The sequence below is a fragment of the Pongo abelii genome, chromosome 12 (genome assembly GCF_028885655.2).
Source record: "Pongo abelii isolate AG06213 chromosome 12, NHGRI_mPonAbe1-v2.0_pri, whole genome shotgun sequence".
In the NCBI taxonomy this organism is placed as follows: Eukaryota; Metazoa; Chordata; class Mammalia; order Primates; family Hominidae; genus Pongo; species Pongo abelii.
Genome location: NC_071997.2, coordinates 60674905 through 60695064, shown reverse-complemented (window position 1 = coordinate 60695064; position 20160 = coordinate 60674905). Strand labels below are relative to the sequence as shown.

The 20160-nt window shown below is 51.5% G+C and overlaps 1 protein-coding gene across 16 annotated transcripts in view; it reads left to right on the top strand.

Annotated features, from left to right (window-relative positions):
- The window catches only part of DYSF (dysferlin), a 251913-nt gene extending 243120 nt beyond the window's left edge, over positions 1-8793 (top strand). For all 16 annotated transcript variants that reach the window (XM_024242004.2, XM_024242000.2, XM_024242002.2 and 13 more), the window contains 4 exons: positions 1069-1247; positions 3039-3148; positions 4567-4714; positions 8484-8793. In XM_024242004.2, coding sequence (XP_024097772.1) covers positions 1069-1247; positions 3039-3148; positions 4567-4714; positions 8484-8522 — 476 coding nt within the window. In that variant the 3' untranslated portion in view covers positions 8523-8793. The remainder of the gene's footprint in view (positions 1-1068; positions 1248-3038; positions 3149-4566; positions 4715-8483) is intronic.
- Positions 8794-20160: the final 11367 nt, after the last annotated feature.

Genomic DNA, 20160 nt, shown 5'->3' with positions numbered 1-20160 from the left:
ATCACTTATCTGAAATGCTTGGAACCAGAAGTGTTTCAGATTTCTGATGCTTTTTGGATTTTGGAATAATTGCATATACTTAATAAGATATGTTTGGGATAGGACCCAAATCTAAATACAAAATTTTTTTCATATATACTTTGTAAGCATAGCCTGAAGGGAATTTTATAGAATATTTAAGATAATTTTATGCATGAAACAAAGTTTAAGTATGTGTGTATGGAGTTTTCCACTTGTAGCATTATGTTGGCAATCGGAAACTTTCAGACTTTGGAGCATTTCAAATTTCAGATTTTCAGATTATGGATGTTCAACCCGTATAGGCCTAGAATGGAATCTTATTCAACCATAAAAAATAATACAGATTAAAAAATACACTACTGATATATACAACAAGGATGAACCCTGAAAACATTATGGAAATCAAAATAAGCCAGACACAAAAGAACAAATATTGTATGATTCCACTTATATGAAATATCTAGAATAGACAAATTCATAGAGACAGAAAGTAGACTAGAGGTTACTGGGGCGAACGGGAGGGAGGAATGGGGAGTTATTGCTTAATGGGTGCAGAGTTTTTGTTTGAGGGATGAAAAAGTTTTGGAAATAGTAGTGATGGTTGTACAGCATTGTGGCTGTAATTAAAGCCACTGAATTGTACACTTAACCTGGTTAAAATAACAAATTTTATGTTATATATATTTTACCATGATAAAAACAATTTTAAAAAATTGATGTATGGCTGTTTATAGATGGTGTATGAATGGATTTGTACATAGATGAGTAATTGAAGAGGTGGGTGGCTTCGTTAAGGGTGATTAAATAGGAGTGGATGAACATGCGAATGAATGCATGAGTGGATGAATGGGAAGCTGTATAGATGGAATGGGAGACAATGGGTGGGGAGATGGAGAGTTTGTGAGATTTTACCTGTGGCTCGGCCATGGATAGAAGCTGGTGACAGAGGAGGTGACTGAGTTTTTCCTGAACCTGCCCTGCCTAAGGGTGGCTACAGGCTGTCAGTGATCGAGAAACCCTTGGCCAAAAACCACCTCTCTGTTGCAGGCTCCCTGCAGCTCGATCTCAACCGCATGCCCAAGCCAGCCAAGACAGCCGAGAAGTGCTCCTTGGACCAGCTGGATGATACTTTCCACCCAGAATGGTTTGTGTCCCTTTTTGAGCAGAAAACAGTGAAGGGCTGGTGGCCCTGTGTAGCAGAAGAGGGTGAGAAGAAAATACTGGCGGTAAGTCTACTTCCTCCAGCCCCAGTGGAGGGCATGGGGGCAGCTTCTTCCATAGAAATTGTCAGAAAATACGTCATCAGAAAATACGTGCTTACTGTTCCTCCTCCTTTCTCTCGCTCTCCTGTCCCCGTCCCCCCTCTCTCTCTATTTTCCAAGGCATTCTCCCTCTTTCCTCCCAATTCCCAGCTGCCTTCTCCTTTGAGGCTCACATCCCAGGGGAAGCTTATTTAAATCAAAAGATTACTCTGTTTATACTCTGCTAATTGGCTTTAATAGTGACCTGTGTCCTGGGTTCCCTCTGATCCGGGCTTCCTGGGTGAATGGACAGGGGTCATGCCTCTCCCATTTGAGCAGGACCCTCCAAGGGACCATCCTTGTTCTACTGTCTGAGAGGTCTGCTTAGAGGGGTGACTGGAGGGCCCGGGAGAACCGTCCTTCCCCTGGGTCCACAGCAGCCACGGAGAGGAAGTTAATCCCTGAAAGTTTACTTGGAAATTTCAGGCAGCCAGCCAACCCTGAAAGTGGTCCTTGAAATTGAATATACTTGTTATATAAAGAGTGGTAACAATAAGAAATACTAGTACCCCAAAGGAAAAATGAGAAAACGACATGCATAGATAATTCACAAAATAATTACCAATGTCTGCAAAGCATTTTTAAAAAGGTTTAGTCTCTCTAGTAATTAAATAAAGAGATACAGTAGTCCCCTTTTATCTGGAGGAGATACGTTCCAAGACCCCCAGGGGATGCCTGAAACTGCAGATAGTACTAAACCCATATTATGTACTGTGTTTATTCCCATCTATACATATCTATGAGAAAGTTTAATTTCTAAATGAGGCACAGTAAGAGATTAACAACAATAACTAATAATAAAATAGAACAATTATAACAATATATTGCTATAAAAGTTAGGTGAATGTGGTCTTTCTCTCTGTGTGTCAAAATATCTTACTGTACTGGCCCACAGGTAGCTGAAACCCTAGAAATCAAACCCAAAGATAAGGGAGGACTACTGTATTTTAAAATGTGGTTTTTTGGGGTCTATTAAATTATATATATTTTTAAAATAGAAATGCTCATTGCTGCTGAGCATGCAGAGAGAAGACAGGCCCCCCTTTTACCTCTGCTGGGAGTGGGAGTGCTAATGGTTTTACTGTGTGGAGGAAGCAATTTGATAACATATAGTAACAGATTTAACAATATTTATGCCCTTGGACTCTGTCATCCCATTTCTAAAATCTCTTCTAAATAAATAACCCAATAAATTTAAAAAATCTAGGTTCTGGGATATTTGTTGCAGCATTACTTATCCTATCAAAGAGTTGGAAACAACCTAAATGAACCAAAATAAGTAGTTTACTAAATAATTATGGTCAGCCATCCCATAGAATGTTTGGCAGTCATTAAAAACCAAACTTTAAAGAATAGACAACTACATAGTGAAATATATTCCAAAGTGAAAAAAGGCAGCTGTGGAACTGTATATGCACAGTGTGACGTTTCATACACTCGCAGAGAAGATCAGCCATGATGCATGCAGATGTTAACAGTGCTTGTCTCCATGTAGTGGAAGCGTGGGTGACAGTCTCCCTTCTTTATACATTTCTGAGGTTTCCAAATGTTTTACAAAGCGCAGGTGCTGCTTTTATGTTCAGCAACCCTACATCTTTTTTTTTTTTTTTTTTTTTTTTAAATGAAGTGGCCCTTATGTTTTTCCTGGCCTGATTACTCTCCAGGCCACTGAGCAGAGCCTTTGTGCCCCTAACCAGGTGCTCTCTGTCCCCTCAGGGCAAGCTGGAAATGACCTTGGAGATTGTAGCAGAGAGTGAGCATGAGGAGCGGCCCGCTGGCCAGGGCCGGGATGAGCCCAACATGAACCCTAAGCTGGAGGACCCAAGGTCAGTGCCCAGCCCCTGAGCCCCAATGCCCACAGGTCTGGGGGTATAGGCCACAGTCCAGGAGGCATCCCATTGCATGGCCATGTAGAAGTCACAAAGCCCACATGGCTCAGAGAGGGGCATGACTCATCCAAGACCACACAGTAAGTTAGGGGGCAGGTGACGGGCATCTTTCCAGAGAACACTGGGCTCAGTGAATTCAAGATGAAGGTGCTATTGGGTACCTGTTGGTTGTGTGCCAAGGATGTTATCATATGCATGTGTACATTGTGCTATGGAACCTTCCCTGCAGAGTAGTTGTTATTATCACCATTTTACAGGTGAGGAAACAATCTCAGCAAAGTTAAATTAGGGCATTCCAGCTAGGACAGTGGTGAAGCAGAAATGCTCTCACCTGGTCTGATTGGCTCCAGAGCCCGATCAAGGTCTTGGCCCTACCAAGCTGCCTTCTGTGGCTCTCCTATGGTGCCAGTGTGACTTTCAAATGGTTCTTCAGCCTTCATTTTCCCATCTGTGAAATGGGAAGCCCAATCCCTGTCTTCCCTATATCACAGACCTCTTAGGGAGATAGACCAAGCCAATGGATGTAGATGCTGTGAAGGCAGTTACAGGGGCAGAGTCACTGAAAGATGGCTGTGGGGGCTCAGGAATGTGTTTGCCAGATCCTGCCCCACCAGCCTACTTGGCTCAAGTTGAATTTAGCATAGATGGCTCAGTTAGTCACCATGCTATGATTAGCACCTTGTGCCTGAGTGCCATGGGGCTGGCAGAGCAGTGAGAGGCACCCTTGCCCAAGGATGCTGGGATCTGCACAGGAAGAAAAGAGAGACCCATGAAACACCAGTGTGCAATCTGATGTTAATGGGGCCATGATGGAGACACAGAATCCTCCACGTATTTTGAGTTGTGGAGCTGGCCTAGGGAAAGGTTTTGAGGTTCTTGGTTATGAGAGAACCAGCTTCCTACGTTCTCTTCCCACCATCGTTCCCTGAGCATGGACCAGCCACGTGCATCTGGGCAGGTGGCTTGGCTTATCTGGGGCTCGGTGGGCTGGAGAGCACTTTGAGGCACTGCCCAGCTCCTAAATCTGTAGTTTGTGATTAAGTCCTGGGTCAGGAATGGGCGAGGGCACCAAGGAAGGTGTCCTGGAGAGGATGGCAGAGAACTGGGCCCCTGAGGATGCTTAGGGCTTGGCAGCATCCAGAAGAGGAGGGCAGCACAGGTGGGGGTGACACTGTAGCAAGGGCTTGGGGGAGAGGGAATGCAAGTGCAAAGGGCTAGTTTAGGGACAGGACCTGGGCAGGCGCTGGGGGTGGACTGTGGAGGGCCAGGCTGTTGGACCTGCTGTTGAGAGAAGAGTTTGGAGAAAGCAGCCCTCGTAGAGGATGCCCAGTTGACCTCCGGGATCTCGCTTCCAGGCGCCCCGACACCTCCTTCCTGTGGTTTACCTCCCCATACAAGACCATGAAGTTCATCCTGTGGCGGCGTTTCCGGTGGGCCATCATCCTCTTCATCATCCTCTTCATCCTGCTGCTGTTCCTGGCCATCTTCATCTACGCCTTCCCGGTGAGCAGGCCTGACGACACTGTGGTGGGGGAACTCTGGGTCTAATGGGGGAGTTCATCGTTGTCCTCAAAGAGCTCTCCCAGTCTAATGGAGAGAAGTAACCTCTGTCCTTGGAGAGCCCCTGGTCTGATGAGGATACAGAGCCCGGCTCTGGGGGGTCTCCAATCTGGTAGGTGTACAAAGTTCTACCCTTGGAGGCTCTTAGTCCAGTGAGAGAAACTGAGTTATTGCCCTTCATGGTGAGACAAACCTGTCCTCAGCAAGCCCCTAGAATTTGTAGTCAAGGGGTTAGGAGAAGATGAGGACCTTTGGGTTGCGGTGGGCAGGGGGACTTTCTGGAAGGGAGGTGTGGAACTGGGTCTGAAAGGAAGGTGAGATGTTGATGGCAGAGCAGAGAAGGTCCCTTTGTCTCGACAGCAGTTGCAAATCCAGAGGAAGGGAGGAGCTGGGGCTGGGAGAGCATCTCAGGGTCCACCTGAGGCCCTCAATAGAGTGTGTCCTGCCTCCTGCAGCAGGTGGGCATAGGGAAGCTGTCGGGGAGCGGGAGGCTGGCCCAGGAGCCTTGGCTCGGTGCCCATTTGGGTTTCTTTTCACTTGGTAAGAAGCCAGTTGATGAGCATGCGGGGCCATACCAGAGGCGGCTGTCGTGCCCTTGCTCTGTGGGCCCCGCTTGGGGGAGGAAGGTCCCTGCCTGTGCTTCCCCAGCCTGCACAGCTCATCAGGAAACCTGGATCACCAGGGAGCCTCCCCCAGTGTCTCTGATACTTTAGACCTTGAAGGGGTTGCAGCATTCTCAGGCTGACACCTGATTTCTAATGCTCTTTAAAATTTAAAAGAAATCTTTTTAACATGAAAACTCCAACCCTATATAAAAGTGGAGAGAATAGTGTAATCCACCCCTTGAGGACCTTATGTTGGTGGCAAAGACGCAAACACCCAGAGAAGGAAAGGGCCTGGCCGTAGGCTGCACAGTACTCCACGCACACTCCCAATCCAGGGCTCACTGTGATTCCCACTTCAGGCCTCAGTCCTGGTCAGCACCAGGCCACTGGCCAACAGCATTGATCCCATGGCAGACAGGCTGCTTGGGGAACTGCCCCCAGGTGAGCTCTTTACTCTGTGAGTCCTCCAGGAGGAGGAAAGGGCAAGAGCCCTCCTCCCACTGTAGCTGGCTATGTCTGTGTCTGCAGAATGCATCTCAGAGAGGAAGAGAGTTAAAACCACACACCTTTCCATGCAGTTCCTAACAGCTGAACTGAGAGGAGCTGGGGAAAGGATGACTGGTTTGGATGTCCAGACCAGCTACCCTCTGGGCCATAGTGACTAAGGAGAGTCTAGAACCAGGGTGGTGAAGGGTCTGCCTACAGGCCAGGCCTGCTAAGCTGCCTGTGGTCGCCTGAGGCACCATGGAGAAATGTTTCTGAGGTTCTGAGGTTTGTCGATCAGCAAAATCTGACTGTGGTCCGGGGTAGGTCTAGGTTGCAGGGACCCGAGGTGTGTACGATGTGGGAGGCCTCTTTAAGAAAAGGGAGACGAGATTACAAATATAAGCTGAGATACAGGACTATGGAAGGGTGTGTGCACATGTGGTGTCCTGCAGCATGAGCTGTTGCTGTGACCTGAGATCCGGGGTCAGGCCCCAGGACTTCTGTCTGGTGTTTCCTGGCCAGGGGGCACCCTTCCCAGCCTGCCTCAAGCTCCTCCTCCCATTCGGAGCCCAGCTGGCCGATGTTCAGTTAGCCACAGAGACTCTAAGCACGTGTGTGCGTCTGGGAGGTAAGGGCGTGTTCTGGGGTTGAGGGAGAAGAGGATGAGGCCTCATGCCACTGGGGAGTGCTCACTCCCCTGGGGAGACATTGAAACCAGAGAGTAAGGAAAAATACTGTGGATGATCAAATGCTCTTTTGGGAGGCTCAGGCCGTGGGAGTTTAGGAAGAGAAGAGCTGCTGCAGACCCTTGCCCTCGGTGTGGTCGGAGGACTAGCAGCAACAGCACCAGGGAACTCACTAGAAACTCAGAGTCCCAGGCCGGCCCTGGCCTGCTGAGGGGGAATCTGCATGTAGGCACATGATGGTCAGAGAAACCCTGTTGGATGTGACAGAGCTCTGTCGCTGGAGTCAAGATTACCGACTCTTCCTGTGACCTTGGCAAATCCCTCCTGCTCACATGAGGAAGGGGCTGCATTAGGTTAGCTCTGGCCTTCTGTGGCTGGGACTGTGCTTAGGGGAGCACTGTCATCTTCCCTGGGTGTTGTACATTAAGCCAAGCCTCCTTCTGAAAAGCCAAGGGGAGGGGAAAGGCAGGTCCAAAGTGGCATCGCCACCACCCATGACGTGCCTAAGCCCAGCCTCTGCCAGCTGCACCCTGCACTGCAAGGCTACTGGGCGGCAGATCTAGACCTCCAGGGGCCTGGGGAAGGAGGCCCTGCTGCCTGGCTGGGAGAGGAAGGAAAGATTTCCAGTCACTTCCAGCCTGTGGTCCTTCCCCATCCCTGTGGGCAGGAGCAGAGTGGCACTGTGCGGGGCCTGGGCAGAGCTCCTCCCTGTCTTCTGGCCCCCCGGCAGTGGGCCACTCTCCTTTGAGTTCTTCTGGAAGTTGTCCTCTTTAAAATATGGACCCTGCCTCCCCTCTCCCAGGGCTGGCGTGGGGGTGTCAGATCCTAGGTAAGGAGTCTGGGGATGAAGGGGGCGGCCTGGGCATGAGGCTGCAGACTGGCTTTGCTCACAGGTCTTTGCTACAAGCTGAGCATATCCTGCCTCCCTCCACCCAAGTCACTCAATCATTTGGCCAGTACCAAACTATGAGGGTCGGGCCCTGGTGACCCTCAACTGGCTTTCAGGCCATGGGACAGAGGCTGCCTGCCCCAAGCCAGGGCCTAGTGGAGAGGGGCCCAAGGACAGGGCAGCTCCCTCCAGTTGGCCTAATCCCCTACCCTCTTGGAAATTCCCTTGGGAGGGGTATGTGGGGGCAGCCTGTCTGATTCCTCTCAGCTTCCCCCTCAGAGCCAGCCGGGAGCAGGGCCAGCGTGGGGAGGCAGGAGGCGTTTGGCGGGGAAGGAGGGCCGGCTCTGTTTCCAGAGTTGGCTTTCCCCAGCCGGCGCTGGGGAACATACTGTCCCAATTAGGAGCCCTGTGTTGTGTTGTATGTGTTTTCATGGTTTTTGGGGGGAGAAGTGGGGAGGGGAGGATACTGTCAATCCTGCAGCAGGCAGGGCTCAATCAAGGGCGCCCCGTCTCTAGTGCTGGGCTGTGCCGTGGGTCATCCACGACAGCCCATCCCCGACTCTCTCTCTCTGCTTTCTGGACAGGGGTGTGATGACCTGTAAGCCCTGGGCTGCCATGTGGGGGAGGACCCTGGGCCACACCTTCAGCACCTGTCTGATGGAAGAGGCCAGGTCCAGGGTGCTCAGAGTCCTCTGGACAGTCAGCTGGAACCTGGAAATGGGCGTGGCTTGATGGGGGAGAAGACAGAGCAATTTGGGCAGCTTTGGCCCCCAGCTGGGAGGGTGCGGGTGGAGTTTCGAAGGGTATGGGTTTGCCTGATGGGCTGGAGCTAGGCAGGGCCGAGTGTTGAGCCCCACATGGGATGGATGGCGAGTGGTGAGGGCGAGGCGTGGGCAGGTGGTTGAAGAGCCACGAGCATCCTCTCCCAGCCTCTTGCCTTCTGGCAGCTTAGCCCCATCCTCTGAGACCCAGATCTGGGACAGCTGCTCTGGCTGTGCCTGCCCCAGTGGGATCACCATGGGTCCCTGTCTCCTCCCTCCCTCCAGAACTATGCTGCCATGAAGCTGGTGAAGCCCTTCAGCTGAGGACTCTCCTGCCCTGTAGAAGGGGGCGTGGGGTCCCCTCCAGCATGGGACTGGCCTGCCTCCTCCGCCCAGCTCGGCAAGCTCCTCCAGACCTCCCAGGCCTGATTGTCCTGCCAGGGTGGGCAGACAGACAGATGGACCGGCCCACACTCCCAGAGTTGCTAACATGGAGCTCTGAGATCACCCCACTTCCATCATTTCCTTCTCCCCCAACCCAACGCTTTTTTGGATCAGCTCGGACATATTTCAGTATAAAACCGTTTGAACCACACAGCAGTGTCAGTGTATGTATCTCTACAGTACCTGAACAGGGTGTGACTGTGAAGGGGGATGTGCCTGGGTGGGCGGGGAGGGTGGATGGGGTGTGGGTGCTACTTCCAGCCCAGCCTTCTGGAGGGAGAGGCAGCCGAGAAGCAGTGGGTGGGGCCCCATGGAACTGCTTCTTCTTTCACAAGACCGGTTGGGGGTGGGGTGGGCTTGGGGCTTGGTGTCTGGCTTGCCTTAGCCCCGGCCTTCTCTGCCTTCTCTCCAATCCAGGACTTTCCCCTTTCCCCCTGCCTTCTCCTCACTCGGGCACCCCCCTGTCTCCCAGGCTGCCCTTTGCCTAGGAGGGCAGCTACCTGTATCTTCTGGTTTCTTTGACCATGCTGAGGAAGAGGTTCCATTTTATAGAAAGGGAACTCCAGCGGGGAGGGTTCGGCCAGAAATCCCCTAGGCAGGGAGGCCACTGCACCTCTGGCTTTGGCCTATTCCTGTAGAATCCTGGGATTTCTTGCAATTCTCTCTCTCTGCTTTAAGAATCTGATCTGGACAAAGACACCTTTTTCTTGTGGTCTAAAGCTTAGTTGTAGCCATTGGTTTGACATTTCCTGCAGGAATCAGGCTTAATCTACAGGAGCAGCAGGAACATACTTGGAGAGAAAGCCAAGAGCTTGAAAACATCACGTTTCCAAGAGTCTCCTGCATCTCTCGCCCGAGGGGCTGAACTCTGTGAGCACAGAGCTGGCAGCCTCCACTCCTGTTACCCAGCGGGTGTCCCCTGTTTTCCACGGTGACCCTGCATCCTGGCCCAGTCCTCCTTGGCTCTTCACTAATTGGCAGGACTGGAACCTGCCTGGGTGAGGGAGCTACACCTTGAAAGCAGGGTGCTTCTTACTTCAGGAGAGCTTCAGGCTAGAGGTGGCTATGAGTCCTGAGACCCTGACACCTGAACCCTAGAGCCAGGGGCCACACCACACGTAGGACACAGCAGGGACTGGGGTCAGAGCTTTTCTGGGAAGGTCAGTCTGGTGCTGAGCCTTCACTGAGCACGCTAAGCATGCCTGTGGGGAGGCAGTGAGAGGAGGCTGGCCTTTAGGGAGGGCTAGAGGGAGAGGAAGGAAGGGATGGGGCCGCCACTTCAGGAGGCGCCGAGAGAGTTTTTTAGGAGAGGGGAAACCTGAGAATATTTGAAGGGAGGAAGGAGGAAGCCACTGGTTAGGGAAAGATCAAAGACACAAGACAGAGAATGAGGTGATTCATGGAATCAGTTTCTGGAGAAGGAGAGGAGGGGGTTTGCTTTGGAAAGAAGGTCTGTTTTGTCTTCCAGGCTCAGAAAGGCAAGAGGAAATGAATGAATACCATGCAACTATCAACTGAATTAAAAGAGCTTTAGGGGTCATTGTGCTCATTTTTTCATTTGTTCCTTCACTTTATTCTTGATTCTCTGGGTTGCAGGTAATGGAAAACCCCACTCAAGCTAGGAAAGGGAATTTAATGGCTTTACAGAAATGAAACACCCAGATGATTGGCTACAGGTAAAGGCTGATCCAGCTCCTCAATGAGATCGTTGAGAGTTTGTGTTCTCAAGGTTGGCTTCAGTTTATAGCTGGCTCCATTCATAGTGCTGGGCTTGAAGCTGCTCTCTGAGACCACATATATCACTAAGAAAAACTCAGAGGGGGATGAGGAATGGATAGCAAGGGGACACCATGTCCAGCAAATGTGCCTTGAGATGCTCTATGTGGCAGGCCTAGAGCAAGGTCTGAGGATGAGTTGCATGTGACTCTTCGCCTTCCATAGCTCCCAGCATGGTGGGGAAATTGTTCCCTTTTGGGAGTATCAAAGAAGGAGTGCCCACCGCCCTGGGAAAGGAAGGGGCAGGAGACTCTCTCAAGAAGGGATACCATTTGAGCGGAGCATTGGACTGGCCCGGCGGCCAAGAGAGGAAAGGTGTTCTCAGTGGCAGAAGTGGAGGCTGAGTGGTGGAGCTGTCAAAGAACTCAGCTGGTTCAGGGCATGGCTGGGGAGAGTGAGCCTGGAGGGAAGTGGCCCAACAGATGAGAAGGAACAGAGGCTGGGTGGGCAAGGCCAGGTGGGGAGGGCCTTGCGTGTGCAGCTGAGTAGTTTGAACTTCATTATGGAGGCTTGAGGAAGGCCAGAAGGACTCGAAGCTGGACAGACCTTGATCAGAATCATGTTTTTCCGAAAAACCATTCTAGCTTTGTTCTTGGGAGACAGGAGTCCCCTGGGGGTACATAGGTGAGCTTCAGGTATATAAGCATTATGTCAAACTGCCTTTGATGGGGTGAGGGCCCAGCGATCCCACCCGATTCTTAAAGTGGTCCGTGGTCACAAATGGCAAAGGACAATTTCTCAGGCTGCTGTGCGGCTGGTTGCAGAGGGTCATTCTAGAAGAGTGGTTCACTAATCCAGGAGCCAAATGGGAAAGGTCTGAAAGGCAGGGCTCAGGGTGATTCATCCATTCATCCATCCATTCGTTCACTCATTAAAGAAATATATATATATATATATCATATATGCGTTGGGGGGGCTATCTGTGCACCAGGCAGGGTGGTAGGCTCTAGAGATACAATCTTGAATAAGGTAAACATGGTTCCCACCCTCCTAGAGCTCACAGTTGAGTAGAAGAGGCAGATAAGTAGATGGGCAATTATAATACACTGGTGGATGATGAGCAGGAGCTGTGGAGTCAAGAGCAGGGATGGAAAAGACAATAGAGGGAGCAGTAGTTCAAAACCAGAAGCTGGTTCAAAGGTCTCTAGGAGTTTCTACATGGGCATGGGGCCATGGTTTCCATCCAGGGGCACTTTTGTCCTCCAGGGCATATTTGGCAATGTCTGGAGATATTTTTGACTTCACAACTGTTGGGGGCAGGGGGTGGTGGTTATGAGAGGGACTGAGGCACCTTTAGAAAGGTTTTCTCCCCGGTAAAAAGGGGCACACAAGGAGACACATCCTCATCTTCTGCTTCTTAATATTATGGAAAAATGTAATGACTGGAGCTGTGGCTGCCATCTTGTGATCCTGAGGCAGTCAGCCTGAGGAAGAAAGCCAGCACACAGAGGACAGCAGAGGAAGTGGGGAGGACCTGGTTCTTGGTGAAGCTATTGAGGAAGAACCAACCCTGAAGCTGCCCTACCACCAGATGAGACAGCTTGTGACTCAGGGCCATACATTCCTTGTAGCGTAAGCCATCTTTGGTTGGGTCCTGTGTTACCCACAGCTCCAAACCTCCTTGCCGGCGAATTTCATTCTGCTCCTCTGAAACCAGTTTTCACTGCCATCTGCAATAACCACGGCTGCCGTGCACAGGCACCACATCTAAGACATCATACGTTTATTATTTATTGTAGCAATTTTCCCACAGATGGCAGTAAAGTGTTTTGTTCTAATAAAATCAGTGTGTTACAGTAGTTTTCTGATGGAAGTAAATTACCTTGAGGAAGGGGCACCTTTTTCTAATTCACACAAGGGCACAATCTAGCCTTGGTGGTTAAATCTGTGGGTGCTCACCCTTCACGACTCTTAGCTGTGGCTGACAGCACGGACGTTCTCTGCTTCTTGATCAACCTTCTGTCTGTACCCAGCTTCCGTGATACCACAGTCGCCTGGTGGTCCTCCTCTCCCTGTGGTCTGGCGTCCCTCTCTGTTCGTCTGTGATGTTCTCCAGGTCTCTTTCCCCGGCGCTGTTCTCATATTGTATGGCTCCTAGGCACCCTCACCTGCCCCACTCTCTCTGCCCTCTACAGGTGAATGAACCCAGAATCCCTCATTGTAGCCCAGTTTCTCCCCTCCGCTGCAGGCGCCTTAGTGTACTGCTTACGCACTGGCACTATGAACTCAAACCCTCCCACTCAAAGTCTCCATCCTCTGCCCCATTCAAAAACTCCTGCTCTGTTGTTCCCTCCACCCATCTAGTTCCTGGAGCTGCACTTGTGGGAGGCATCCTTGAGGCCTATCGCCTCCTACTCCTCATATCCAAGACATCACCAAATCCCACAAATTCTGCTTCTTGAATCTGAGTCAAGCTACTTCTTGTCCTATTACCACCATCTCCACGCATGATCAGGCCCCCAGCAAGCCAACGTCATTGAAACCCAAATGCTACTGCCTTTGGCCATTCCCCTCTCTCAGATCTGCCCTGCGTGGTTCTCCACTGCCCTCAGGAGGGAGGCCAGCCCTGCTCGTTCTCCCTGCTCACCTCTTGCCTTTCCTTCTGCTGTGCCCATCTCTTGGGTCTCAGCTTGGCCCTTTCCTCAGGGTTTTCCCCCGTCCTGCCCTGGTGCCTGTCTGCCACGCTCAGTCAATGCAGTCCCTCTTTGGTTACAGGGCTTGTTAACACTCCATTGAAACCGGCAGACTTGACTGTCCCACCCCCACCCCTGGAGTCTGCGCCTCCAGGGCTGAAATCACATCTCAATTCTTAATGAGATGTCTGCTTCCTTCACTGAAGGAACTTTACTAAGTGTTTCATTGCAAGTTTTCTTTAAATAGCCAGGCTCTCAGAGCCATTTCAAATAGGGTTTTATGTTCCTAAATTCAGTTAGTTCTCAACATTTGAGACCAATTCTTGCAGCAAGGTGGAGAATAACTCTCATCTGTGAAAGAAAAGTGGTTCAGTAAAGCTTGATAAGCCTTTTGTATCCAGAATACTCAGTTCCCTGCCTTTATTTTGTCTGCTGGTGTTTTTGAGAGATTTTACACCCACACACACACACACACACACACACACACACCATTTTCTGCTCCTTTTCCAGGGCTGTGTGGACAACCCAGGATGGGGTGATGGGAGTGTGGACAACAGAAAGGGCTCTGAGTGTAGCCCCTGCTGTCCAGCCCACAACCCCTCCCCAGTTTGCCTCCACCCCCAGGGAACTCAAACTTGTCTCAATCCTCTCTCCATGTGTTTCATAAATGTAGGATTATGGGATTTCCAGAGGAGCCAGGTGGGCATCCCCTGACTGGGACCCGGTGACAGCCCAGGAAACGTTTCCTGCTTGGGGAAGAGAACTGGGTGAGGGCAAGGGTTCACCCCGACACACAAGGTCCTCACACGGCTGCGAGCTATTGAAATGAGTGACGCCAGCCTTCCCCTCTCCCCTTTCCCCATGTGCTTTTGTTCCTCCCTCTGGGGAAAAATAGCTATGGCTCCTATTCCCTGTGGCTTGGCCCAGCATGGCTTGCAGACTCTGTTTCTCTGCCTTTGTTTTGGTCTCGGTTTTTCATGGGGTGGGGGGTGTGTGTGCAACAGAGAGACAACAGATGAGTCAGATGCAGAGAGAAACAGACTCATAGTGAGGGGCAGAGACAGAATGACAGTGGCAGCCGGGGACAGGAACAAGACCAAGAAGCTCACGCAATTGCCGGAGCATTTCCTCCACGTGCTCCTCATCCCGGCAGCTCCGGAGCCACACCATTCTGCTGGTGCCCAGGCTTACCGCTTGCCCCTGCTGGCCAGTTCTCCCTGTTTCCACCACCCGCCTAGCCTGGAGCCTGCCTCTGCTTCATACTCTTCGGACTCCCTCCTCAGACTCCCACCTCGCACTCCTGCAGGGGATCGGGGCCCCCCTGGGGGGCCTTTGAGGAGCCTACTTGTGTCCCCATTGAGCTCAGGTCTAGGTAGGACACTCTTCCCTTTACATCAACAGAGATGTTCTGGGATCTTTTCTAAAGGAACTTGACCGAGAACCAAGGGCAAAACAAAAGAGCGAAATATACAAATCACTCACATGTATAAAGGGTAATACATTTTTAAAATACCTGCTGGTGTATTTTGCCTCTTTGTGATCTGTTTTTCCGTCTCCCTCCCCTGGAGCACTTTTCATCTGGGCTTACTGCCTGGAGAACAGGACAAGGTCAAAGATGCCTCAGGATACGGAAGACAGAAAGATACCCTGAAACCCCAGGAAAAGTGCCCCTCTCAGCTCACTGGAGCCACTGGCCTGGGAGCTCTCCCCCCACCTTGCAGATCCAGATGCAGCTGGGAGGCTCGGTGTGGCAGCAGCACATCAGGGCCAAAGGCTTCTTCAGTCTAAAAAGGGATTCCCAGCCTAACAGATGCCCGGTCAGCAGCGATCTTCCTCCAGCCTGGTGGTTAAGGGCATGAAGTTTGGAATCAGTCACACAGTGGCCCAAGTCCTGCCCCTGCCACTGAGCGATGTGACCTTGGGCAAGTCGTGTGACCTCTAGGCCTCAGTTTTCTCATCTGAGACATGGGAAGGATGATGGCTTTTCCCTCATGGGGTGTTGTGAGGACTACCTGAGATGATGCATAGCAGGTACTTAGCACATGAGATCTGTAATCATTCACTTAAACAAGGAGCTCTGTCTGTCCTGCGTGCTGGGGAGGAGGCAAGGGTTAAAGAAGACGGAGCAGTGGGGAGATGGCTCCCCTTGTTGGGAGGCTCCTCCAGTGTGGGGCGATGTTGACTCATTTCTCCATCTAGAAATGGCTGGGCTTTCTCTCTAGAAATGGGGAAGGACTGCAGAGAAACTGTGCAGCTGCCTTGATGTCCCGGCGGTGCCCTCCACCCAACCCTGTCTCGGCCACCGTGTCTAGGCATTCCTTTCATAGCTAGCTAGCAGCGTGACTTTGGTTATTCCACATGCGGCCTTCAGGTGTGCTGTCACCTCAGATGATCGCAATGGGGGACCCTCCAGATGTGTACACTGAAGACCCCTTGTATAGACCCACTCACACAGCTGGTTATGCCCAGCCACACTCCAACTCACCCAGGACACACCCGTACTCCCTCAGACCCATTCACAACTCAGGCATCAACACAGCAAGCACCCAAGTGTGCTCTCCGCACATACGTTTCCTCTCCGTGTGTGTGTGCGTGTGTGCGTGCTTCACATTGTCGGTCAGAATATGCTCTGGAAACCCAAGCAGAAAGGAGCATGTGAATGTGGCTATCAGGGATAAATTAATCCCAGACATATAAAGGGTTTTTTTTTTTTTTTTCATTCTTGGCCCTACTGCAAATTCAATTATGACGCTCTGCCAGCTACCGAACTGAGGGGACAAGCAAGTACGTGGCTGAGCCTGGAAAATGGGGCAGGGCAGGGGATCCTTCTGAATCCACACCCTCATTCCTCTTCTCTGCTGTCCAGGATCCGGGAGAAAGTTGCAGAGATTCCTGGATTCCCTACACCAGTCAGATCTTGGGGCAGCAGCAAGGTACCATCCAAGACGTGGAGCTAATGGAAGCAGAGCTGCCTTCTAGGAGCTGAACTAGGAAGGGATTGCGTGCGGGCTCAGAGCATAGACTGGCAAAGCCTTGCCAAGGAGGCCACTGGTCCCAGGTCCTGGCAAGTCTTAATGGCCCATGCGTTCACCCACCCAGGGAGAAAAACGTGAGTCTCAGACGCCCACCTTGACAATGTCCAGGGAAGACAGGCTTGGCTTGTGACTCCATGCAAGACTTTCTATCCCCCATGGCTATTGGGGTGTGGCCGTGATATGTCCCTTGCCCTCCACATTCCCAGGCAGCCTTCTGATGGTGCTGTGGCTCCCGGTACAGGCCTGCTTGCAGGCGGTGCATGTGTAAATTATGCTGATGCAAGCTGTGTTTCCCACTGTGCATTCACATGCTGGCATTTTGGCTTCTATGCCCCTCTCTGAGCTCTGCTAAGGAGAGTCTGCCCCTTTGGGGACACACTCTGGACCCACCTTCCTCAGACCCACACAATCAGGGGTCTTAGCCTGCAAGCATGCCTAGGCTAGGAGCCCTCCTAGGTCAAGAATGTCCCCGGAGAGGCCTGCTGGGGGAGACATGACCAGCCTCTCCTTGGAGACGCCCATCTCATGGGATGGGGGAGGTTGGGCAGTCATGTCCACCCAGGCTAGGAATGAGGCGCATCTCCTCTCAGACCTAGGAGCAGTCCTCTGTGACATAGCTGCCTCCTCCTCTTCTTCTTCCAGAGAGGAGGGCCACGATGGGGAGTCAGTTACTTTAAGGGAATCCCTTGGGGTCTTTGAATTGGGCTTGATTGCATAAGAATGCCCAGAGGAGGCCAGGTGGAAGCCAGTTTTGAAAGAGGAGAGAAGAATTGGAGGAGATGCAATTTGCTGTTCTCAGGTGGTGGTGAGGTGTGAGTGGGCAGTCGAGGTGTCTGAGGCTGGGAGGAAGGAGAGTGATAGAGAAATTTGGTCCTGGTAGGGGAGCCGAGGCCCCCAGGGGAAAGCCCCCACAGGAAGCGGTCCCTTGGAGAGAAGTCCAGGGCCTGGATGAGCAGGCCTCAGACTGGAAGCGGGGGCTCTGCCGCTCCCTGGGGTCCTCTGGGGCCTCTTTAAGTAACCTAGGCCTGGCCAAGAAGAGCTGGGTTTTCACAGTAAGACTCAGGCTGCCAGAAGAATGAAAAGAATGGGCCTGAGGGAGCACCTCCGCCATGGAGGGGAGGAAGGAGGAGGACAGGGAGGGAGCAGAGGCCCGTGTGTGTTGTGGGCAGCTGCTCCAGCCCTGGGTCAGCATCCAATCTGCCTTCCCTGAGGTCTCTGCATGGCGGAGGCTCCACACCCTATATAGTCAGGCTGCTTCGGGTGCCTGGGACTCACATCCCACCAGGCCAGGCTCCCGGGCCCTCACCAAGGACGAGCCCTCCTCTCCACCCCTTTCCTTTTCCCTCCTGTCTGCACCAGGTAAGGGAGCTTGGGAGAGGAGGGAGGAGCAGGAGCAGGGTGCTCCCCAGAAGCCAGCCCTTCCCCCACCCCCCAGAGATGGCTCATTCAGGGCTGAGGATGAAGTTTGAGACTGGCCCGCCTCCAGGCTGGTCAAAGAGGGAGCCCCAGCTACCAAGTGCCAACTATGTGTCAGGCACTGTGCTAGGCACGATGCCACCTTTAGTCCTCACCTGTGAGAGATAGCTATTATGAGCCCCATTTTAGAGATGAGAAAACTGAGTCTCAGGGAGGTCACACAGCTGTTAACGAAAGGCAGCCCCAGCCATGTGGACTCAAAATGTTTGCTTTTTGTGCTACCCCACCTCCTGACTCTGCCCCCAGCACAGTCACCCTGCCCCAACCAATCTCACATCTGCTGACTTCCAGCCTGGATTCAGAACTCCCACCAGGTGGGTAGGGGTGGGACGCAGGAGGCAGGTGGGGGCCATTGTGTAGAGGTAGTGTTGGCACTGTGAAGCTTACAGTTTTTTCATTCACTCAACAAATACTTACTGAACAACACCTGTGCCCAGGCTCTGTTCTAAGCACAAACTTCTTGCCCTTGTAAAAGCTCCTGGTCGGGGAGTCAGATGAGAAACAATTTCAAGCGGTGATAAGGGAGCATTAGGAGGAAAAATAAAGCCAGGTGAGGAGATAAATAAAAAAATCACTATGGTGGGAACCAACTAAACGAATGAGCCTTTTTAAATGGGAGAGGGGAGAAGCCTTCTGGAAATGTGACGCAGAAGCAGAAACCTGGCTGAAGGACAAAAGTGAGCCATGCAAAACCTGGGGGACAGCATCGCAGTGGGAGGCACAGCAATTGCCAAGGGCCTGAGGTAGGACTGAGCTTGGCTTGACTGTGTTTATACTGCCTGGAAGTGGGGCCTTCAGCCCTCTGTGGCTCATCAGAAACTTTGGGCCAGGGAAGGTGTCTCTGCTCATTCCTGTCTGCTCCCTGCTTGGCTCTTTCTAGGACCAAAGCGGGTGTCTTTACCGCCTCTAGACTGAGCTGGCAAGACAAGCACAGAGCCCCCTTGGCCGACGTTTTCCCGTGGTTGGCCACTTGGCCCCCGGCCTGGGCTTGGGCAATGCTTCCGGAGTTCACACTCCTTGCTGCGCACTCTAACCCCTGCCGGCGAGATCAGGGCAGCACACTATTTCCAGATGGGCATGGGAGACTTTATTTTATTTTTAAAAATAGCTTTTATTGGTTTTTGTCTTATTACAAAAGTAATATATGTTCATTATAGAAACTGGAGAAAACAGCTAGCAAAAGGAAGAGTATAAAACAGCCACTAATCCTATTACCCAGAGAGAACCACTGCTGGCACTTAGGTATCTCCAGAATTTTCCATGTGAGTATAAAGTATATGTTAGTATTTTTTTAAAAATGTGATCTCACTGTGCAGAGTGGTTTGTAACCACTGTACCGTGAACACCCATCCGCATCTACATATTCATCTATAACATGATTTTATGGCTGTATAATCATTGATCACTCGGAGGAACCATGGTGTATTTAGCCAGGGCTCCTATTGATGGATTTTAGGTCGTTTCCTTTTTTCTTTCTTGTTGAGCATCTTGTCTGCAGGGCTTTTCCATGGCCATCCTAGGTGGCTGGTTTGAAGTGTCTAAGCAGTCATTGAGATGTAAGGGCAGGATAAGAAGCCTCAGAAGGCCAGAGGTCCTGACAGGTCTGGGGTGGGTGGGTGAGTCCCTGCTTCCTTGTCTAAAGCAGGGATCTTTTAAGTCTCTCAGACACCCCTAGGCAAAAGTTGAATCACTGGAAAGACTGAGGAGATAGGATTAAACTGGGAAAGTGGTGTTTTCCCTACAAGCAGTACCACCATAGAGGAAGGACACTCTGGCCTTCCGCCTGCCTCAGGGCACCTCCACGACCCCTGCCCATAGTAGGCTGGGGTGGGGGATAGAGGGAGGAATGAGGTCACTGGTCAGGAGGGCTGGGGTGGTGAGGATCACCTGCCTCCTCTGCGGAAGGCATTACGGGAAAGCTGGGGATGGGATGCAGGTGGGGGATATCAGGTGAGGCCCCCAGGGATGTGTAGATGTAGCGTGGATGAGAGAGGCTGTCTGGGTGTCACCAAGGGTGAAAAACCTCCTTTGCCTTCTTCATGAGGCTGCCTCTAATTTCTCCATCAGGGCGGGCTTGGAGCTCCTGCTTTCATGGTTGTATCTCCTCAGGGCCTTAACCCCCTGCTGCTTACATTAACAGGAATAATTCGGGCCAGCCTGAACTTGACTCCAGCTCTCTCTGGCTTCTTTCCCCGCCATCTGTGAGGCCTGGGGCAGTTCTGTCCCTGCTCCCGCTAGTCAAACGCAGTCGGGTCATCAGAGCTCCTTCAGTTCCTATGAGGTCCAGATGCCAGGAATGTGGAATGTGGCACCTGGTAGATGCTCAGCTTTAAAATCTTCTTTTACATTTTCTTCTCCCACCTTTGACTAAATCTTTGAGGGGATGTAAAGCATCTTCATCTCTGTGCCTCCCCAGGAATGGTCTCTAAACCTCTCCCTGGGAGGTGCACAACACTTCACTGGGGTATGGGAAGAAAATATTTACAAATCCAATCTGTTACTCTTTCTTAATATATGATGTTTGGCTAGACCTTGGACGCCACTCATACCATGTGACTTATGGTCATGTGTTCTATGCTAAGTGCAGAGGAGTCCTGA